Source organism: Callorhinus ursinus, unplaced genomic scaffold (genome assembly GCF_003265705.2).
Source record: "Callorhinus ursinus isolate GAN/ISIS: 27379988/994484 unplaced genomic scaffold, GSC_fseal_2.0 scaffold5, whole genome shotgun sequence".
In the NCBI taxonomy this organism is placed as follows: domain Eukaryota; kingdom Metazoa; phylum Chordata; class Mammalia; order Carnivora; family Otariidae; genus Callorhinus; species Callorhinus ursinus.
In genome coordinates, this window is record NW_027397067.1 from 754,858 (window position 1) to 779,418 (window position 24,561).

General features: G+C 38.9%; 1 protein-coding gene across 5 annotated transcripts in view; it reads right to left on the minus strand.

Annotated features, from left to right (window-relative positions):
* The window catches only part of PRKDC (protein kinase, DNA-activated, catalytic subunit), a 232,649-nt gene that overhangs the window by 87,513 nt on the left and 120,575 nt on the right, over positions 1-24,561 (minus strand). For all 5 annotated transcript variants that reach the window (XR_003207910.2, XM_025870579.2, XM_073892755.1 and 2 more), the window contains 8 exons: positions 11,553-11,696; positions 7,845-7,996; positions 7,101-7,232; positions 5,795-5,906; positions 3,204-3,328; positions 2,970-3,119; positions 1,506-1,679; positions 585-683 (listed from right to left, as the gene is read on the minus strand). Coding sequence is in view for 4 of the 5 variants with exons in the window: in XM_025870579.2 (XP_025726364.2) it covers positions 585-683; positions 1,506-1,679; positions 2,970-3,119; positions 3,204-3,328; positions 5,795-5,906; positions 7,101-7,232; positions 7,845-7,996; positions 11,553-11,696 (1,088 nt within the window). In the remaining variant the exon portion in view is untranslated. The remainder of the gene's footprint in view (positions 1-584; positions 684-1,505; positions 1,680-2,969; positions 3,120-3,203; positions 3,329-5,794; positions 5,907-7,100; positions 7,233-7,844; positions 7,997-11,552; positions 11,697-24,561) is intronic.

Genomic DNA, 24,561 nt, shown 5'->3' on the forward strand with positions numbered 1-24,561 from the left:
GTATTAGTTAAACTCACAATAAAAGCGGAGACTGAACTTGGCTCAAGGCCTTTTGCCACTAGAGCGTCTGGCCCCCAGGCCTCCCCTTTCTCCTACTAAGGTGTTGGGAGAAATCCTTTCATTCACCATCTCAAGGTTTGCTGGCCAAACCCTAAAGAAAATAATCATCATTTATACTTCCCCATATAATCAATATTATAGTTTTCTCTTATTTCTAAAGTTCCAAACATTTCACTCAATATTAATATGTATAGTGTGATCTCAACTATTTGAGTTAAATGAGAAACAATAATCGTCATTACAGATTTTTTCATTTTGAGACACTGATTCACTGCATGAGCAGAGAAAGCTTTATTCATACCACTTTTGTAAGACTTTTATATTAAAATAACTTGTCAGGATTTTTAAGTCTTAATGTGGTTTAAAATACCTTTTTATTAAACACTATGAATACAGAAAGCAAAGAAAATGCTAATACTATAAATATAATTCTAAAACTGCTGAAAAATACCCAGTGCAAATCTAGGAAGAAATATCCCTAATTTTATTTGTCCTGGCCCAATTGTTCCAGGAGAAGCACATACTGAAGCCCAGTGTTCTCATCGATCAACCCTTGAATCAACACATCTTTTGCCAACTTAAATATTTCCCGAGACTCATCATCTGCTTGACTTTCTGGATCTCTGAGAAAAAATAACAAAATGACAAAACATTAATATTGTTTATCGCTTTTGTGCAATCCGAACAACACCATCCAGAATTAAAAAATAATCTTTTCCCGTGGTACTTTAACTTCCCAAACCACAGCAGAACCCACCCTCATGAGTATGTACCCTGACACCCTCCTTTGGTGCCCCTGCAAGCCTATCCAAGTGCTGTCACAGCTCCACCTGCCATGTGATAGGGCTCAGGTGCATGGGGCAGTGGTAATGGGGGGAGGACTGCAGACGGCTCCCTGGGAATGCTAAGAGGTCCTAGGACAGGCTCACACCCTACGGGAGGTGGTGTGATGGAAGTCCTGGGATGAAGACATCCCACAGAGTTCATTTCCTTAATTTTGTAAATTTTAAAGGGATAACTATAAAAACAAATTACACTATTAACTAACTCAACCAGTAACTGCACATTCTGAATTCCCACAGGTACATAAAAGGAGTTAAAATAAGGATAACATGTCAATATACTAAAATAAACTTGTTTAATTATTAATCATATGTTTAAAAATGTTTCATTATTATAATCTGTTCCAGATTGCTATAAGCATCCAAAAGCTCCCTTAAAAATAGTAATGTAAAATGTTAATGTAGTGGGGTGCCTGAGTAGCTCAGTCGGTGAAGTGTCCAACTCTTGATTTTGGCTCAGGTCATGATCTCAGGATCGTGAGACTGAGCCCCATGTTGGGCTCTGTGCTGGGTGTGGCGTCTGCTCAAGATTCTCACTCTCCCTCTCCCTCTGCCCCTCTACCACCTCCCCCATCTTAAAAAAAAAGTTAATGTAGACCTTACCGGTAATTGTCATGAACCCACATTAGAATATTATACATTTGTTCCCTACACACTGGAGAAGGATGAGAAATGAATTCTACAACAGGATTCAGAAGTTCTCGGAGTTCTGTTGGTTTCAATTTTGCCATCATCGTATAAATTATGTCCAAACAAACTTTCTGTCTTTCATCATCTCTGTAATGAGAGATTTTTTAAAACACACAAATTTAACAACTTTTATTATACTTTCAGATATGACAGGTAACATTTTCTTCTTTGTGCTGTTCTGTATTTCAAAATTTGTTACAACAGAAACATAAAACTTACATCTTAAAAAATTATCATGAGCTAGAACATTAGAAATGACTAAATTAATTCATTGTGATATCCTGGATTGGATCCTGGAATAGAAAAAGGAACATTAGTGGGAAAACTGGTAAAAGCCAAATAAAATCTAGTTTAGTTAACATTAATTTACTGATGTTAATTTCTTAGTTTTGACAAATGTACCACGATTATGTGACATGGAAAAACTGGATGAAGGGTATGTGGGAACTTTGTGTATTATCTTTCAAATTTTCTATAAATATAGTTATTCTAAAATAAAAGTTCATATTTTAAAAAACCTGAAATGTCAAACAAAATAAACTAAATATAAAGGATTTCACATTTTGAAAAAACGATTTCAAGTGCTAGTCAGGCCACCTGGCAGGTCAGAAGCAAGTTAGGGTAGTCTGGGCCCCAAATAAGGTGTACACCTCTTGAAGCACCCAACTTAATGCTTTACACACAGTAGATACTGAGTAAATTTCTAATGAAGGATATTACAACATAACAACATAGATTCTTTGTAATTGGCATTTATCAATAATTTGTCCCTATGTAAAAAACACGTATACACTGGGGCGCCTAGGTGGCTCAGTTGTTAAGCATCTGCCTTTGGCTCGGGTCATGACCCTCCCTGCTCAGTGGGAAGCCTGCTTCTCCCTCTCTCACTCCCCCTGCTTGTGTTCCTTCTCTCGCGGTGTCTCTGTCAAATAAATAAATAAAATCTTTAAAAAAAAATATGTGTACAGACAAGACTGGAAAAGAACAGAGAAATAAATAAATACAGAGAAATAAAAATACTGTAAGTGATCAAAGCATCTTTTAATATTTCTTTTGATAGTATAATGTGAAAATAAATGAACAATTTTAACAAATAATGGAAGCCTCCTAATTGGCAAAATGGGTACAGAACTCAAAACCATGTATTTTAAATCTGAGAAGAGCCTTAGACAATGCTTGAGATATGGCTTCCCCAAAGTGCCAGGTTAGCAGAGGCAGGAGGGTCAGGCCCCACCACCTTTAATTCTGATTAAAATTTAACAAATACATATTTTATGAAAACCTACGAGTTCTTTCTGAGTTGAAGGAGACCGCTGAACAAATCAAAATTTTATGAGCCAGCTGCCTCTGAGAATATGGGGCTAGCTTCACACTTACCTGTGTCTCATGACTTGAATGAAATCCTTGCTCTTTAACTGTAAGTAGAGATCTGTTATTTCCTCTGCACGACACAGCACCACCTCCAGACAGAGGGTCTTCATCACGCCATGAAATTTTGGCAGCAGGAAGAACACCGTGTTCATAAACCTAAACAGTGGACACGGCCAATGACTGAGAGGGCAGCTCAGACCCTCTCCCGCAACAGGACATCCGTCACAACTGACATCTTACCTATCAGCAAGAGGAGGAAAGTTCTTCACGGCTTTGTTCAAGCACACAATAAATTTGTCCTCCCTCGTATTCTGATGTTGCTTCAACTGCTTTACGATCAGTTCATACACCAACTCCTCCAATACCTGAAAAATTAAGTTTTTTTCAAATTCACAAAGGTGGAAAGTTATGTTGGTTACTGAAAATAGGTTTGTCTTGAATAGTTAAGTGAACCCAAGGAAGGTGTTGAATACTATCACCTACAAGGTAAAGGTGTTCACAGGGTATAGTGCCAGGAGCATGCACAGGTTGGCATAAACACTGGGCACAAGAGGCCCTGGGGCTGTGCGTTTGGGTGAGCCAGGCCACAGCCATGCCTGCTTTGTGCTTCTACCACTGGTGGCGTCTAGCGCCTGTCAGATGGCAGGTTGATAAAGATTACTGCTAACGAGTATTTGAGAAGCTGAACTAAAATCAGTGACTAGATGCTGTGTAAACACATTTTATGACACCAGTGTTCACATCTCTGGTCAAATATTCACATAAACCAGAATGTTCATGCAACTTTATCTAAAAAACCAACCCCTCACTGTCTATCTCCCTATATCCTGTTTTTTCTTCATCACATACTACTATCTACCATGATAGACTCGTTTGTGTACTGTCTATCTCCCCTCACCAAATGCTAGCTTCCTGAGGCAGGGAGGGGCTTGGCCTGCCCTGTTCCTGGCTGCACCCCCAGAGCCAGCCAGTAAGTACCCAACATACATAACCGAAATTATAAAAGAATACAATATGGGTGAACAACAGAAGACAAGAGCATGCACATACGTACTGATGACTGGAGACTATATCTCAGGGGCCAAAAGCAATTCAGTGGTTAGAATATGAGTGACTCTCACTGACTTCATTATATTTCACTCTGTTTTTCTAATTTCTACACTAAATCAATACCATTTTATATTCAGAAAAGAACTATGTAAAACAAAAGTGTTTATCATTCTTACTAACTTGAAATTTAAGTGAAGAGAGATTAAACCTGGGATCTGCTATAATTTGCTCCATCTGTACTGAAAACTTAGCGTATTATATAAACTGAAACCCAACATCTAGGGGCATTAGAATCATGTAATAATAACAAGGTTATTCTGAATTTATAAATTTTATTTTACAGAAATAGCTGGTAATCCCTAAAATAAATTATAAGTGAAGACTGATCTCCCTACATGGGTCTATTTCCCTTAATTTTCTTTTAAGCACAAATAAATGCCTGACTAGCAAAATGGGCAGGGGTCCAATTCACTGTGTTGGGATACTCTGGTTGCCCTCAGGACCTCCCGACTTCCCTAAACCTCTCCTCATCCAGGCAGAGAGTGAAAGTAGCTCACTCTCCACTCTCCATCTTTTCCTTCAGGAGAGGATGGGGACTGGAGGTATGAAGTTGAGAATCATGAACATATAGGCAGTTTTCAAAAACACAGGCTGGATGTTTGACAGGGGAGCAGGGAAGGAGAAGAGGACCAAAATCAGAGCTAGGGAGGTGGCCAGGAAACACGGCGCTAAGGAAGGGAGAGGAAACTGCCAGGGAAGTAGAAAGGGAGCCGAGAGAGTGTCTTAGAAGCAGTGACAAAAGTAATCAGGAGGAATGATCAACTGTGTCATCCTGGACAGACTGCAGTGAGACCTGGCAAGAGTGGCTTATCACAATGAGTGACAGTAGTTTTGGAGGCTCCAAAACATGCAGCACCTCACTTACTAACCAGGGGAGGACAGTAAGCATCATGGGATGTAGCAGTAAGCATCATTCCATTATGCTTTTCTCAAGTAAGTTAGAACATGTAATTACCATACAATGGCCCATGAAATTTACATACATTTGTAATAATTACATTCTATTGAGAACTGCAGTACTCTGAATGTATATTGCACTAAAAGATTCAATTAGGTTATTCTCACAATCTTGTAAAGTGGGCAGGGCACACACACTGAGAAAGCTCCCTGAGGTGCCCTGTCCTGTCTGACAGCTATATTATATCCCAAAATGGAAGTGGGGGATTTTACTAGTTAACTTAGCCCTAACTAACCACAGCAATTATCTAACAGAATAATTTTCTCCAAAAGGAAATCCTGACACTACCTTCAGAGGAATGAAAGCTGGTTAAGTACTCATATCCTGACTTTCACAATAAAAAGTTACCAATCTTTAAATGTTTACCAAGTTTCCAAGTGTTTAAAAAAATCCTATGTCCTCTTTAAAAAATACTGAGCACTGAGGATGCCTGGCTGGCTCAGTCGGTTAAGTGTCTGCCTTTGACCCACATCATGATTCCAGGGTCCTGGGATCGAGTCCCACATCAGGCTCCTTGCTCAGTGGGGAGCCTGCTTCTCCCTCTGCCTGCCGTTCCCCTTGATTGTGTGTGCTCTCTCGATCTCTGACAAATAAAAATCTAAAAAAACCCCTGAGCACTGTATACAGTAGGGAAGAGTGGAGTATTAATAAATGCAGAATGCCCACTTTCGTTTATTATCTTATTGAGGATATAAATAACAAGGGTTATGGTAAGTCAAAACTGAAAAAGAAGTATTTATTTAAAATTGTATAATACACTCACATTTTCTTTCTTGGTAATATATCGAAGAGTAAGTCCTAGAACTTCTGCTGCTGCTGCATATACCTCTTTATATTTTACAAAGGACATATTACTGACCAAAGCTTGAAAGTATCTGTAACAAATACAGAAAATAAACGTGCACAATACTACATTCTGTTGACATAAAAATATAACAACTTTGCTCCTCGTACCACATTAATAGCACAAATTGAGAAAATATGAAACATAAAACATGATTGAAATTATTTGTGTGAAAACATATATGAAGATGTACTTAAGGCTCTGACATCATGACCTGGAAGGCACATTAAAGTCCACAGTTCAATCACAGAGGACCTGCTGTAGTCAAAGCAAAACACAATGCTGGATGCTATAAAAACTGTAGTAAAAAGAAAGCTACTATCCAATATCATGATTTACTGACAACCCTTGAAAACCATCTGCTATGACAAGAGGAGGACAATAAAATGAGGAGAGTGAGCACCAGTGCAGTGCCCCCAGACTCGAGGCCACATCACGTTAGCCTCCAGTTTGGCTGTCATTGGGGGAATCAAAGCTCAAAAATGGTAATTTGTCTAAAAGTAAACTATTTCCCACTAACTCTGTATGGAGCCACATGTCTGTCTATGATACCAGGTGATTGGTGCAACTGGTGCCGGGAGGCTAACACAGGAGGACCAACCAGAGTGGGACACTTCCAAAGTAACGGGAAAAGCTCAGAAGGGACATGCTGAAATCTCCAGTAACCATGACGTGAACGCTGACTTTTCAAAAATCCTGAAATAGTAGGGCAATGAAGTTCCATTCCATGATGGTACAGGATTATCTTACTAGCAACCCCCTGCCCCTGACATTGGGCGGCATCCACCCCCACCCACAAAGGGTCCTGATAGAGGGAGCAGAGGCTGCAGCTATAGTAGAAGTAGAGCGACAAGGCAGCACAATGTCCAGGCATCCATTTCAGGTCATGATCCGGTCATGAATGGTCCACAGAGTTCATGTCGCTTTCAGAGCAAATGCTGAAAATATGACTTTAGGAAATACCTAACACTTCCTATTTGCTAAATCACACTAGAAAAAAATTACACTAATTTTGAAAAACTGAACTTTCCTCATTCACTCCATTAACATATTTCTGCTCCCAAATGACCTCTAAGCCCAACCACCTAAATTTTGGTAGAAATATTTTTAACATGGGTCTAGGTCCTTACATTTATCAAAATTAGACCACACTCCAGTCCGTCAATCCAATTCATCTATACTTTAACCTAAAAAAGAAGCAAAGCCAAAACTCCTCAATACTCACTTTATGCTCTCTATGCCACATTCTGGGTCATAGGGAGGCAAATTATTGGCCATTACAATGCCTAATAATTGAATTCCTACTGAATTGTCTTTAGAATTAGGATCCTGACTGGAAAACTTCTCAAATATTAACCTGAAACATAAGCATAAAGAACAATATAGGTTATCATATAGTAAAATAAGCAGCAAGAAGATATAAAATTTTCTATGGCTAATTTTCAGGGTAAGAAATCCTTTGTCTTTCCCTACGTCTAACGCCCTTCTTGCTAATACCCTCTTTTACGCATTCAAGTTATTCTAGCTGTGCAACACAGACAGGTCTATATTTCTTACGATCTAATTTTGCCCCAATTCTCCCTTAGGTGATACTGAAATCTTAGGCAAATTTTAGCTTGCCTCAGGCTGTGCTAAAAGGAATCAAAGAGAAGTCTTATAGTCTACCCTTGGGCTGGGACAGTGAAAGGCAGAGGGCACCCCACATCCCCATTGTGTGAGCAAAGCCAGAGGTGAGCTGGGAGATGGAGCAGGGGCCACCTGGAGGCAGTAACCTGTCCACCGTTGCTTCTAGTATCAAACTTTGTGGGTTATAATTTTACTAGTAGCAATATTATACCCTTACAAATGATTTGATTTCAAATTATCTTCCTTTTTCTATCAAGTAATTAAATTTCACTGTAATCACCATTTAAACATGCTACATTTTAAAAATGTATAAAGGATACTGCAAAATCTAGTAAATTTATACCTGTAAGGGATAGATAAACAATCCTTCCAGCATTCAACAAGGGTTTTTATAATTTCAAGGTTATGTCTAAACACAGCTCTTTTTTGATGAAAAACATGTTCCATTAGGAAATGAAGCAATCGGTTTGCCAATACTTCGTCTTTAGGGACACCCTAAAAAGGTACAGAAACTCTATATTAATATGCAGTATTCCATTCTGGAAAAGCACTTTTTTAAAACTATTTTTTGTTATATTTTTGTATTATGTTCAAATTAGCCAACATATAATACATCATTGGTTTTTGATGTAGTGTTCAACGATTCGTTAGTTGCTTATAACACCCAGTGCTCATCACCACACATGCCCTCCTTAATACCCGTCACTGTTACCCATCCCTCCAGCCCCCTACCTTCTGTAACCTTCCATTTGTTTCCCAGAGTCCTTCATGGTTTGTCTCCCTCTCTGATTTCTTCCCATTCAGTTTTCTCTCCCTTCCCCTGTGGTCCTCCGCACTATACCTTATGTTCCACATATAAGTGAAACCATATGATAACTGACTTTCTTTGATTGACTTATTTCACTTAGCAAAAGCATTTTTTTAAATTTAAATTTTAGGTAGTGAACATACAGTGCAATATTGGTTTCTGGAGTAGAATTCAGTGATTAATCAATCACTTACAAATAACATCATAAAAGTGCCCTCCTTAATACTCATCACCCACGTAGCCCATCCCCCACCCACCTCTCTCCATCAACCTTCAGTTTCTTCTCTATAGTTATGGCTTGTTTCCCTTTCTCCTTTTTTCTTTCCCCCCTTTGCATATGTTTATCTGTTTTTGGTTTCTTAAACTCCACATATGAGTTACATGGTATTTGTCTATCTCTGACTGACTTATTTCATTTAGCATAATACACTCTAGCTCCATCCATGCTGTTGCAAATGGCAAGTTTTCATTCTTTTTGATGGCTGAGTAATATTCCATTGTATATATGTATCTCCATTCATCAGCCGATGGACATTTGGGCTCTCTCCATAGTTTGGCTACTATTGATAATGCTGCTATGAACACTGGAGTGCACGTATCCCTTCAAATCTGTATTTTTATATCCTTTGGGTAAATACCTAGTAGTGCAACTGCTGGATTGTAGGGTAGTTCTATTTTCAGCTCTTTGAGGAACCTCCATATTGTTCTCCAGAGTGGCTGCACTAGTTTGCATTCCCACCAACACTAAGAAGTTCTTCTTTCTCTGCATCCTTGCCAACATCTGTTTCCTGAGTTGTTAATTTTAGCCCTTCTGACTGGTGTGAGGTGCTATCTCGTTGTGGTTTTGATTTGTATATCCCTAATGATGAGTGATGTTGAGCATCTTTTCATGTGTCTGTTGGCCATCTGCATGTCTTCTTTGGAAAAGTGTCTACTCATGTCTTCTGCCCATTTCTTGACTGAATTATTTGTTTTTTGGGTGTTGAGTTTTATAAGTTCTTTGTAGATTTTGGATATTAGTCCTTTATCAGATACGTTGTTTGCAAATATCTTCTCCCATTCCACAGGCTGCCTTTTAGTTTTGTTGATTGTTTCCTTCACTGTGCAGAGCTTTTTATCTTGATGAGGTCCCACCCTTGCCTGTGGTGATGTATCTAGTAAGAGGCTGCTACAGCAGAGGTCAAAGAGGTTCCTGCCTGTGTTCTCCTCTAGGATTTTGATGGTTTCTGGTCTCACATTAAGGTCTTCCATCCATTTTGATGGAAGTGTATTTATTTCTGTGTATAGTGTAAGAAAGTGGTCCAGTTTCATTCTTCTGCATGTGGCTGTCCAATGTTCCCAAAACCATTTGCTGAAGAGACTTTTCTCCATGGATATTCTTTCCTGCCTTGTCGAAGATTGGTTGACCATAGATTTGAAGGTCCATTTTTGGGTTCTTTATTCTATTCCATTGATCTATGTGTCTGTTTTTGTGCTAATACCATACTGTCTTGATGATTACAGCTTTGTAAAAGAGCTTAAAGTCCAGGATTGTGATGCCTCCAGTTTTGTTTTTCTTTTTCAGAAGTGCTTTGGCTATTTGGGGTCTTTTGTGGTTCCATACGAATTTTAGGATTGTTGGCATTGTTTAATGCAGTAGCGATTGCATTAAATGTGGAGACTGCTTTGGGTAGTATAGACATTCTAACATTATTTGTTCTTCCAATCCATGAGCATGGAATGCTTAGAAAAGCATTTTTTTAATCCAAAAGTCCATTTATAAAAGAAATCCGCCAGTCTACTGAGGCTTCCGGATTCTGATGAAAAGCCTATGGGTGATTTTTCAGTTCCAACCACAGGCAGTGAAAAAGGCTTTACTTGGCAGGCCTCATGGGCAAGATGCCCTCATGCACCAGGCTGGAACACAGCCAGTGCTCTGCAGTCTCCAAGGGTAGCTGCAGTTAGACCCCTAGCCATCCATGACCTGTACCCCCCAGAATGGTCATGCTGTGTCACATGTTTGCATTCCTAGCCCAGGCACCTTCATTCCTTGGTCTCTTTATCTTCTTTAGGGGTCTCTGCTGAGACCTCCTTACAGGGAGGAAGGGCAACTCTGAAAACACTTTTCCCTTTGCTGATTCAGTCCCCAGGGCTTTTCCATTCCCGTCCCCTCCCCCTCACCCTCCTCTCAACTCCAGGGTCCCATAAAACTGCTGAGCCTTTAATTCAGGGCTCCCTCAACAGTAAGATGACACCCAGATCTGTGCTAATCCACCTGAACCTCGATCAGACCAGACCATGTTGTAATGTTCCATGGGGGAAACAGACAAGGGGAGTCAACGCTTCCTCTGGCTTTAGCCTCTTGCTTGTACTACCACAATAAATGATTAAAGGCTTCACTTGATTCTCACTTTGACTCACTGTTGCTTTATGCAGCTATTCTGACACCTAGCAGTTCAGTCTCTCAAGCTCAGCCAAGCACCTGACATTGAACTCAATCTTTCCCAATGGTTCCTAAGTTAAACTACACACTCACAATTTTTTCATGTTATTAGCAGAATACAAATTATTTTATCACATTAAAGCTAAGAAATCTAAATTCGGTTTACTGTGAAATAAGACAGACACATCCAGATATAGACACATGTAAAAACTCTATGACTCTATATTATGTTTATTAAGGAATGTTTCTAGGATACTATTATATGAAACCTTTTGTGCTACAGTTTTTAAGTGATGGGCAAAGCTCCAGCACACACGAATCTGTACTGGGGGAAGCCACAAGACTGCCTCCGTATGACACAGTATCATTCACCTGGTACTCTTTTCTTTGGCAATCTCAACCATTAATGGGCTAGAGACATTAGGGAAGTAGGTAAGCTGGCAAAACAAATGCCAAAAAATCCACGGACATTAGTTTTAGCAGAATTTTTCAGGACCTCATATTCAGGGCCTACTGACATTTATTTCACACTTATTTTAATAAATCAGTTATCTAGTTTCCAAGCTCTGAGAAAAGCAACAAACAAAAAACACCTGATAGCTTAAACATAAAAACAAAGTCAGAGGAATTATCAAAAGCAGACACAAAAGAAAAGAGAACTAAAGCAATATGAGGCCATTTAGTATAGCAGCACCACAGCAATATGACAATTAATGCTAAAAATGATGACTCTTGTCATTAAGAGAAGTTTGTCATAAATTCCGTTTATATCAGCAAGAGACTGATATATAGTACTGCATAAAAGATGTATCCATTCTTACCACAGGAGTAGCTAATCTTGTCCATGAAAGAACAGTAACCACTATCTCAACCACCATATAGTGAATTCCTTCTCCTCCATTATTTTCAGAAACTACCAGCTGCAGCAAGGGACTTAGCCAGTACTTCGCATAAGGGCGAAAGACCTACAAGAGAATTTAAAAGTCAAAGATCAAAAAATTGTTTTGAATAACCAAAATATTATTTCAAGAATCTGTCCTCCAGGGGCACCTGGGTGGCTCAGTCAGTTAAGCGTCCCACTCTTGGTTTCAGCTCAGGTCATGATCTCGGGGTCCTGGGATCGAGCCCCATGTTGGGCTCTATGCTCACAATGGAGTCTGCTTGGTATTCTCTCTCCGCCTCTCCCTCTGCCTGCCCCCCCGCTTATGCTCTCCGTCTCTGTATCTCTCTCTAAAATAAATAAAAATCTTAAAAAAAAAAGTCTTTCATCAGCTAAATTTAATATTATGACTTGACCTAAATCTGAAACAGATGTAAATTCCTGCAATTACTCTTCTTAATCAGATCAGATTCTCTGTTGAATTCTCTCCTCATGGGTCCCTGAAACCCCAATTCAAAGGAAATGGATTACTGGTGTTTTCTTCATTGATAATGTGATATAACTATGCTCTTAAAAATCAAAATGAAAGTATTCTATATCAATCTTGTCCCATATGAATAATATGTGGCTCTAGAGAATTCTGTTATTTTATGCAAATGCATAGGGTATATGAAAAATGAGAACACAAAAATTAGGCAGGTGCATGTGGCTAATTTTTTTTCATTTATTCTTATAGAAGTCACTATGTTATAGACTTCATTTGCCCAAGATCTATGAAATCTAAATAAAATGCATCCATACACTAAATTCCATTTAGTTTATTTTAGAAATTTCATGAAAAAGCTATTTTGATGTAAAAGAACAGACTAAAGTATAATTCAAGCTACCTATCTTCTTAACCTTTGCTGCTTCGTTTTTTATTAAATATGCTTCCTCAGGGATTCTCTTACAGCTTAAATCTGTGTGCTCTCAAATCTTTTTTGTTTATGCACCCCATAAGTAAAAAAAAGTCTGAACACTCTCCATATATGTCTACTGGTTGATTTATAATTTACAAATACAAACTTTATTATTAAATTACAGACAGTCCCTGACTTACAATGGTTCACCTTAAGATTTTTGGACTTTTATGATGCTGTAAAAGCAGTATGCTTTCAGTAGAAACTGTATTTTGAATTTGTATCTTTTCCTGAGCTTGCGATGGGCGGGATGATACTCCCGAAATGCTGCACAGGGGCAAGCAGCACCTGCAGCTCCCAGTCAGCTATGCAATCACAAGGGTGAACAAATGATACACTTAAGACCATACTGCACTCATATATCTGTTCTGGTTTTCACTTTCAGTACAGCATTCATTAAATTACATGACATATTCAGCACTTTATTATAAAATAGGCTTTGTGTATGATTTTGCCCAACTAGAGGCTGACATAAGGGCTCTAAGCACATTTAAGGTAGGTGAAGTTAAACTATGATGTTTGGCAAATTAAGTGTACTACATGCGTTTTCAGCTTATGATAGTTTCAACTTATGATGGGTTTACTGGGATGTAACTTCATCCTAAGTCAAGGAAGATCTGTATAACCAATAAATTAAAGTTGAAATTTTAACCCAAACCAAAGACTCCATTAAAAAAGAGCACTAGAGGCCAAATACCTGATGAACATGGATGTAAAAATTCTCAGTAAAATACGAGAAAAATGAATTCAACAGCACATTAAAAGAATCATTCACCACGATCAAGTGGGATTTATTTCTGGGCCGCAAGGTGGTTCAATATTTGCAAGTCAATCAATGCGATACACAATAATAAAAGAAAATCCTTTCAATAGATGCAGAAAAAGCATTTGACAAAGTACAACATCTCTTCATGATAAAAACCCTTAACAAAGTAGGATTAGAAGAAACATACCTCAACATCATAAAGGACATCTGCAAAAATCCCACAGCTAATATCCTCAGTGGGGAAAAACTGAGACCTTTTCATCTATGGTAGTAACAAGACAGGGATGTCCACTCTCACCACTGTTATTTAACACCATACTGGAAGTCCTAGCCACAGCAATCAGACAACAAAAAGAAATAAAAGGCATCCACACTGGCAAGGAAGGAGTCAAACTTTCATTATCTGCAGATGACATGATACTGTATATAGAAAACCCAAAAGACTCTACCAAAAAATTGCTAAAACTGATAGACAAATTCAGCAAAGTCACAGAATACAAAATCAACATACAGAAATCTGTTGCATTTCTATACACCAATAAATGAAGCCGCAGAGGAAGAAATCAAGGAATTGATCCATTTATAATTGTACCAAAAACCACATAACTAGAAATAAACCTAACGAAAGAGGTAATGGATCTGTATTCTGAAAACTATAAAACACTTATGAAAGAAATTGAAGATGACACAAAGAATTGGAAAAAGATTCCATGCTCACGGATAGGAAGAACACATATGTTAAAGAGTCAATTTAAACCAAAGCAATCTATACATTCAACGCAATTCCTATCAAAACACCACCAGCATTTTTCACAGAACTACAACAAACAATCCTAAAATTTGTATGGAACCAGAAAAGACCCCAAATAGCCAAAGGAATGTTGAAAAATAAAAGCAAAGCTGGGGGCATCATAAGTCCAGAGTTCAATCTATATGACAAAGCTGCAGTCAACAAGACAGTATGGTACTGGCATAAAAACAGACATGTAGATCAGTGGAACAGAACACAGAACCCAGAAATGGACCCTCAACCCTATAATCAACTAATCTTCGACAAAGCAGGGAAGAATATTCATTTGGAAAAAGAATGTCTGTTCAACAGATGATGTTGGGAAAATGAGCAACATGCAGAAGAATGAAACTGGGCCACTTTCTTATATCATACACAAAAATAAATTTGAAATGCATGAACGACCTAAATGTGAGACAGGAAACCATCAAATTCCTACAGAAAAACAGAGGCAGTAACATCCATGACACTGGCCATAGCAACTTCTTACTAGATATGTCTCCTAAGGCAGGGAAGTAAAAGCAAAAATGAACTACTGGGACTTTGTCAAGATAAGAAGCTTCCACACAGCAGTAAACAATCAACAAACTAAAAGGTAACCTATGGAATGGGAGAATATATTTGCAAATGGCACATCTAATAAGGGGCTAGTATCCAAAATATAAAAATAACTTATAAAAACACCCCAAAAATAATCCAGTTAAAAAATGTGCAGAAAACATGAATAGATGGCTAACAGACACACGAAAAGATGCTTAACAACACTCATCATCAGGGAAATACAAATCAAAACCATGACAACATACCACCTCACACCTGTCAGAATGGATAAAATTAATTCAGGAAACAACAGATGTTGGCGAGGATGCAAAGAAAGATGTGTTGGTGGGAATCAAACTGGTGTGGCCACTCTGGAGAATAGTATGGAGGTTCCTCAAAGAGTTGAAAATAGAACGACCCTACAATCCAGCAACTGCACTACTAGGTATTTACTCAAAGAATACAAAAGTACAGATTTGAAGGGATACATGCACCCCGATGTTTATAGCAGCATGATCAACAACAGCCAAATTATGGAAACATCCCACGTGTCCACTGACTGATGAATGGATAAAGAAGTTGTGGGGGGTGTGTGTGTGTATACACATACATATATGTATCTGTATATGTGTGTGTATATATATATGGCAGTATTACTTAGACATAAAAAAGAATGAAAACTTGCCATTTGCAACAGTGTGGATAGAGCTTGAGAGTATTATGCTAAGTGAAATGAGTCAGGGAAAGACAAACACCATATGATTTCACTCATATGTGGATTTAAGAAACAAAACAAATGAACATAGTAGGGAAAAAAAGGGAAGAAAACCAAGAAACACACTCTTAACTATGGAGAATAAACTGATGGCTACCAGAGGGGTAGTGGGCAGAGGGATGGGTTAAACAGATGATGGGGATTAAGGAGTGTGCTTGTGATTAGCACTGGGTGTTGTATATAGTGCTGAATCAATAAATTGTACACCTAAAACTAATAATACACTTTATTTTAACTAACTGGAATTTAAATAAAAACTTAAAAAAATAATAAGGAAAATAAAGTTGAAATTTTAATAATAAATGTAAACACAAGTTCTAATCTTTCTTTCCGTAAGACAAAGGACTCTCTAGATGAATGGATAAAGAAAATGTGGTGTATATATACATACAATGGAATATTACTCAGCCATCCAAAAGAATGAAATCTTGCAGGGTGCCTGGGTGGCTCAGTTGTTTAGGCAACTGCCTTCGGCTCAGGTCATGATCCCAGCATCCTGGGATCAAGTCCCACAGCAGGCTCCCCCTGCTCTGTGGGGAGCCTGCTTCTCCCTCTGCCTCTGTCTGCCACTCCCCCTGCTTGTGCTCTCTCTCTCTCTCTGTCAGATAAAATCTTAAAAAAAAAAAAAGAATGAAATCTTGCCATTTGCAATGACAAGGATGGAACTAGAGGATATTATGCTAAGCAAACATGTCATTCAGAAAGACAAATACCATATGATCTCACTTAAATGTGTTATTTAAGAAACAAAACTGATGAATAGAGTAAGGGAAAGGAAAATAAAATAAGATGGAAACAGAGAGGGAGGCAAACCATAAGAGCCTCTTAACTGTAGGAAACAAACAGGGCTGCTGGAGGGGAGGTGGTTGGGGGGATGGGGTAATTGGGTGACAGGCATTAAGGAGGGCACGTGATGTAATGAGCACTGGGTGTTACATCCAACTGATGTATCGCTAAATTCTAGCCCTGAAACTTATAATACAGTATATGTTAGCTAAATTGAATTTAAAAATTAAAAAAAAAAAGACAATGGCCATCCGGAACATTTCCTTTTGGAACCCATTTCCCTGGTCATTCCTGAGCTCTGGAAATGCACAAGCCCCAGGGAATCTCCCAGTGACATCTCAGAGGCACCTCACATCCACATTTGTCAACAAGTTCAGTATGCTTCCTTGTCAACCTGCTTACCCACTCCCAGCCTACAAAGAAATCATCCCAAAATAAAGACAACAGTTCCCTTTTTGGTAGCCATCAAGTCAGCACTCAGGAGCCAGAAATCACGTGTGACCCCAAGCATTATGGGTTGAACTGTGTCCTCCAAAAAGATGCTCAAGTACTAACTCCGAGCATCTATAAACATGACCTGATTTAGAAATAGGGTCTTTGAAGATTATCAAGTTAAGAGAGGTCATTACAGTGGGCTCTAATCTAATGACAATGTCCTTATTAAAAGAGAAAATTGGTACATACTAAAACAGATGCTGAGAGGAAAGCCAGTGTGAAGACTTGAAAAATACCATCCATTTGCCAAAAAATGCTTGTGGCCACCATAACCTGGGAGAGAGGCCTGGAACATATTCTCCCTCAGAGCTCTCAAAAGGAACCATCCTTACCAATATCCTGATATCAAACTTCTGGCTTGCAGAACCATGAGACAGTAAGTTTCTGTTGTTTAAGCTGCCCAGTTTGTGGTACCCTTGTTACAGCAGCCCCAGGAGGTAGAAATCAAGTGTGACCCTGAGGAACACAGGCCCTGTTGCAGTTCCACATTTGCAGTGCTTCCTAGAAGGACTTTCTATAGAGCAAATTGGATCACGTCATTCCACCTAGCACCCATCAGTGGCTCCCTACTGCTCAACAAATGAGCCGCACCCTCTATATGGATCCTGATAACCTGGCCTAGCTCACCTGCCTGAGGGTATGTGGCCATGCCACTGACTCTTCTCTAGACCATGTACCATGGTCTGTGCATTCAGTACAGACATGACTGGCTCTCTCAGAGGCCGTCTCTGCTCACAGTGTTCCTTCTACACAGAATATAAATTCCCACTGCACATTACACATCATTCAAGGGCTCTCTGAAAAATCTACCCTAAGCCCACTGGTGGAAGAGGCTCTCCCCTAATGTGGTGCTACACATAAACCAACTGATAAACTTAGCACCTACCTAAAAGAGTTACCTATTTTTCATATAACATTATCAGGAATATTTTCAACATTTTTTTTTTTGCTACTAAAACCAATTACGATGGAAGCCATAAGAAACTTGCCAACATATGACAGAGGCAAGATGGCAGAGTAGGGGACCCCGTTTCAACTGGTCCCCTGAAATTAGCTAGATTATCAAACCATTTCGAATACCCACAAAATCTGCCTGAGATGTAAGAATATATATCTGGATCTCTACAAGCAAAAAAGTGACTGCTTTTTGCAAGGTAGGACATGCGGAGTCGTGAATCTACAGGGAGATATTGGAAGATAAACAAGAAGGGGGAGGGAGCCTCCATAAGCTGGCTCCTGGAAAGTGATATAACACCAGACCACAAAATCGGAACCTATGGAATTCATTCTAAGGAATGAATGACATCCTCTCTGAAAGGGGCTCTGGAAATGAAAAGGCAGAATTCTAGGTGGGGCATTGTGGTCTTGGGATCTGAGGAGTCACAAAGCAAAAGGGGGTGTCTGAACCAGTATAGTGCCTAAGCAATGGAGCCAGGAAGCAGGTTATGGTCAGCAAGCCCAGGAGGGGACTCTCAGCTCAGGCTGCTGTAAACCGTGAGCCCAGCAAGTCAATAATCGCTCTTTTCCTGAGCAGCCTGAAAAGGAATGGAACCTGTGCCTGTGACTGGACAAAAGCTCAGAGGGTGGTAGCAGCCCAGAAAGGATATTAGGGCAGCACCCAGACATGATCCAGGAGCTTTGAGTGTGAGCGTGAGCCCCTGGATGCTTGTGGTTTTAAGTCACAAAGGGCATGGCGCTCCAGGGCCCCTGGGACTACCTCTGAGAGAGTTCCAGAGGGCGTGCACCATGGGAAGCTGCAGTTTGGGGTGCATACAGAAGTGGAGACTTTGTCCCAGAGGGTTTGTTAAAGAAGGCAGACTGCAATCTTTCTGCTCTGAGCCAGAGAGGAATGGGCACAGCCCATTTTTGTTCTGATCCTCTAAGGGATCCAGGCCTCCAGGGAAAAAAAGCCACACAGAGGACTAGTTTGCAATGAGTCCATCCCCCTTGACAGGGAGTGGGACAATTCCACCCAGGAAGGAATAACTGAGAAACAGTGTGGCAGGCCCCTACCCCAGAAGACAGACTGGAAGAACAGGTGGATGACAAGCCTATAGATCCCATAAAACTGTAAAATTCCAACACCAGGGGAAAATTGTATATTGAGCTCCAGGGTGCATTTTGCTTGGGTCATGGTTGATATTTTGGACTCTTCATTTGCCCACTCATCGTTCTCTGGGCAGAATGACTAGAAGGAAGAACTCATCAAAAAAAGAACAAGAAGCAGTATTCTCTGCCACAGAGCTAATCAATATGGATTTAAGTAAGATGTCAGAGACAGAATTCAGGAAAGCAATCATAAAGTTAATAGCTAGGCTTGAAAAAAGCATAAAGTGACAATACAGAATCTGTAAGAGTGGAAACAAGATCGAATCAGGCTGAACTTAAAAATGCTATGAATGAGATGCAGTCTAAACTGGATACTCTACAGTCAGGGTCAATGAGGTAGAAGAGAGAATAAGTGATCTAGAGGACAGGCGATGGAATTAAAGGAAATTAAAGAAAAGAGGGAAAAACAACTCACAGCACATGAAGAAAGACTTAGAGAGTTTAATGATACATTGAAAAGAACCAATATCAGATCATTGGGATCCAAGAGTGGGTGGAGAGACAGAGGGGGCTTGAAGGTGTATTTGAGCAAATCAAGCCTGAGAACTTCCCTAAACTGGGGAAGGAACAAGCATTCATGTCCAAGAGGCAGAGAAGATCCCTCCCAAAATCAATAAAAATAGATCAACACCCTGAAATATAGTAGTGAAGCTTGCAAATCATAGAGAAAAAGAAGCTATCCTGAAAGTGGCAGGGGGAAGAGATTTCTTACATATGGAGGGAGGAACATTAGAATAACCTATCCACAGAAACCCGGACAGCCAGAAAGGGCTGACAAGATATATTCAGGGTACTCAATGAGAAGAACATGCAGCCAAGAATACTTTATCCAGCAAGGCTGTCATTTAGAACTGAAAGAGGGATAGAGAGTATCCAGGACAGAGAGAAACAGAAAGAATATGTGACCACCAAGCCAGCCCTGCAAGAAATATTAAGGGGGATTCTGTATGCAAAGAGAGACCCGAAGAGTAACACAGACCAGAAAGTAACAGAGACAATCTACAGAAACAGGAGCTTTACAGGCAATACAATGGCACCAAATTCGTATCTTTCAATAGTTACTCTAAATGTACATGGGTTGAATTCTCCAATGAAAAGACACAGAGTATCAGACTGGATTAAAAAGCAGGACCCATCCATATGCTGTCTAGGAGAGACTCATTTTGAACCTAAAGACACCTCCGATTAAAAGTGAAGGGATAGAGAACTATTTACCATACTAATGGACCTCAAAAGAAAGCTGGGGTAGCAATCCTCATATTAAAAAATTAGATTTTAAACCAAAGACTGCAGTATGAGATTTGGAGGGACACTATATCATACTTAAAAGGTCTATCCAACAAGAAGATCTAACAATTGTAAATATCTATTGTCCCCAACATAGGAGCAGCCAATTATATAAAACAATTAATAACCAAAGTAAAGAAACACAATGATAATAATACATTAATAGTAGGGGACTTCAATACTCCACTCAGAGCAATGGACAGATCATCTAAGCAGACGATCAACAAAGAAACAAGAGCTTTGAATGAGGCATTAGACCAGATGGACTTCACAGACAGATACAGAACATTCCATATCCTAAAACAACAGATTACTCATTCTTCTCAAATGCACATGGAACTTTCTCCAGAACAGACCACATACTGGGTCACAAATCAAGTCTCAACCAATACCAAAATATTGAGATTACTCCCTGCATATTTTCAGACCACAATGCTGTGAAACTGGAACTCAATCACAAGAAGAAAATTAGAAGGAACTCAAACACTTGGAGATTAAAGAACATCTGCTAAAAGAATGAATGGGTCAACCAGGAAATTAAAAAAGAATGTAAACAATTCATTGAAACTAATGAGAATGAAAACACATCAGTTTAAAACCTGTAGGATACAGCAATGGTCCTAAGATGGAAGTACATAGCCATCCAAGCCTCTCTCAAAAAATCATAAAAATCCCAAATACACAAGCTAACCCCATACCTAAAAGTCCTGGAGAAAGAACAGCAAATAAAGCCTAAACCAAGCAGGGGAAGAGAAATAATAAATATCAGAGCAGAAATCAGTGAAACAGAAGCCAGAAAAACAGTAGGACAGATCAACAAAACCAGAAGCTGGTTCTCTGGATGAATTAATAAGATCGATAAACCTCTGGCCAGACTTACCCAAAAGAGAAAGGGCCTAAATTAGTAAAATCATGAATGAAAGGGGAGAGATCGACTAATACCAAGGAAATAGACAATTGTTAGAAATTATTACCAGCAACTACATGGAAACAAATTAAGCAATCTGGAAGAAATGAATGCATTCCTGGAAACTTATAAACTACCAAGACTGACACAGGAAGAAATAGACAATCTGAACAGACCAATAACTAGTAAGGAAATTGAAGTAGTAATCAAAAAACCTCCCAAAAAACAAGAGTCCAGGGCCACATGGCTTCCCAGGGGAATTCTACCAAACATTTAAAGAAGATCGACTACTATTCTTCTGAAGCTATTTCAAAAAATAGAAATGGAAGGAAAACTTCCAAACTCATTCTATGAGGCCTGATCCCAAAACCAGACAAAGACCCCATCAAAAAGGAGAATTACAGACCAATATCCCTGATGAACATGAATGTCAAAATACTCACCAAGATCCTAGCCAATAGGATCCAACAGTACATTAAAAGGATTATTCACCAGGACCAGGTGGGATTTATTCCTGGGATGCAAGGGTGGTTCAACATTTGCAAATCAATCAACATGATAGAGCACATTAATAAAAGAAAAGACAAGGATCATATGATCCTCTCAATTGATACAAAGAAAGCATTTGACAAAATAGAGCATTCTTTCCTGATTAAAACTCTTCAAAGTAGAGGGATAGAGGGAACATACCTCAATATCATAAAAGTCATCTATGAAAAGCCCACAGCGAGTATCATTCTGAACAGGGAAAAACTCAGAGCTTTCCCCTTAAGGTCAGGAACACGACAGGGATGCCCACTCTCACTACTGTTGTTCAACATAGTACTAGAAGTCCTAGCCTCAACAATCAGACAACAAAAAGAAATAAAAGGCATTCAAATTGGCAAAGAAGACAAACTCTCTCTCTTTGCAGATGACATAATACATTATGGAAAATCCAAAAGACTCTACCCCCAAATTGCTAGAACTCATACGGCAATTCAGCAATGTGGCAGGATACAAAATCAATGCACAGAAATCAGTTGCATTTCTATACACTAACAATGTGACTAAAGAAAGAAAAATTAAGGAATCAATCCCAATCACAATTGCACCAAAAACCATTAGATACTCCTAGGAATAAACCTAACTAATGAGGTAAAAGATCTATACTCTAGAAACTACAGAACGCTTATGAAAGAAATAGCAGAAGACACAAAGAGATGGAAAAACATTCCATGTTCATGGATTAGAAGAATAAACATTGTGAAAATGCATGCTGCCCAAAGCAATCTACATATTCAATAGAATGCCTATCAAAATATGATTGGCATTTTTCACAGAGCTGGAACAAAAAAAATCATAAAATTTGTATGGAACCAGAAAGACCCCAAATTGCCAGGGGAATGTTGAAAAAGAATACCAAAGCTAGAGGCATCAAAATTCTCGACTTCGAGCTATATTGCAAAGCTGTGATCATCAAGACGGCATGGTACTGGCATAAAAACAGACACATATTTCAATGAAACAGAACAGAGAGCCCAGAAATGGACCCTCAACTATTCTTCAACAAAGCAGAAAAGAATATCCAATGGAAAAAGGACCGTCTCTTCAATAAATGGTGCTGGGAAAACTGGACAGCCACATGCAGAAGAATGAAACTGGACCATTTTCTTATGCCATACACAAAGATAAACTCAAAATGGATGAAAGATCTAAATGTGTAGGCAGGAATCTATCAAAATCCTAGAGGAGAACACAGGCAGCAACGTCTTCGACCTTGAACAAAGCAACTTTTTGCAAGAAACGTCTCTAAAGGCAAGGAAAACAAAGGCAAAAATGAACGATTCGGACTTCATGATAAAAAATTTTGCATAGGAAAGGAAATAACCAACAAAACTAAAAGGCAACTTACAGAATGGGAGAAAATATTTGCAAATGACAATACAGTTAAAGGGCTGGTATCCAAGATCTACAAAGAAGTTATCAAATTCAGCACCCAAAGAACAAAAAATCCAGTCAAGAAATGGGCAGAAGACATGAACACTTCTCCAAAAACATAAAAACAGCCAACAGACACATGAAAAAAAATGCTCCACATCACTCAGCATCAAGGAAATACAAATCAAAACCACAATGAGATACCACATTATACCAGTCAGAATAGCTAAGATTAACAAGACAGGGAGCAACAAATGTTGGTGAGGATGTGGAGAAAGGGGAGCCCTCTTAAATTGTTCTTGGGAATGCAAGCTGGTACAGCCACTCTGGAAAACAGTATGGAGGTTCCTCAGGACGTTAAAAATAGAGCTACCTTATGCCCCAGCAATTGCACTACTGGGTATTTACCCCAAAGATACAGATGTAGCGAAAAGAAAGGGGCACCTGCACCCCAGTGTTCATAGCAGCAATGTCCACAATTGCCAAACCGTGGAAGGAACCAAGATGTCCTTCAACAGATGAATGGATGGTGATTCATATATACAATGGATTATTACTCAGCCATCAGAAAGGAGGACTATCTACCATTTATATCAACATGGATGGAACTGGAGGGTATTATGCTAAGTGAAATAAGTCAATCAGAGAAAGACAATTATCATATGGTTTCACTCATATGGAACAGAAGAAATAGTGCAGAGGACAATAGGGGAAGAGAGGGAAAACTGAATGGGAAGAAATCCGAGAGGGAGACAAACCATGAAAGACTCTTGACTCTGGGAAACAAACTGATGGTTGTGAAAGGGAGTTAGGTGGGGGGATGTGGTAACTGGGTGATGGGAATTAAAGAGGGCATGTGATATGATGAGCATTGGGTGTTATATTCAACTAATGAATCATTGAACATTATATCAGAAACTAATGATACCTTGGCTAATTGAATTTAAATTAAAAAAAGATTAAAAAAAGAAACTTGCTAACACATGTAATTCATACAGAGATATTTCTAACAATTAATTTTAATTTTCAGGTTTAAAAAAATGACAGAAGAATGATGTTGAACAAATAAATATGGTTGGCTAACTTATTCAGAGAACAAAAATGTCATGCTTTGTTTCTTTATTATGGGTTTTCTTGTCAGTAGATATATAACTGCAAAGACTTGTTTTTAAATTTCTTATTTAAAACTCAATTTAGGTAACATATACTATATTATTAGTTTCAGGGGTAGAATTTAGTGATACATCAGTGGCATCTAACACCCAATGCTCATCACATCAAGTGCCCTCCTTAATGCCCATCACCCAATTACCTTATACCCCCACTCTCCTCCCCTCCAGCAACCCTCTGCTTGTTTCCTACAATTAAAAAGTCTCCCATGGTTTGCCTCCCTCTCTGTTTTCATTTTATTTTTCTTGCCCTTGACCTATGTTCATCAGTTTTGTTTCTTAAATTCCACATATGAGTGAAATCATATGGTATTTGTCTTTCTCTTATTTCATTTAGTTTAATACCCTGTAGTTCCATCCATGCTGTTGCAAATAGCAAGATTTAGTTTTCTTTGATGGCTAAGTAGTACTCTGTTGCATATATATATATATATATATATATATATA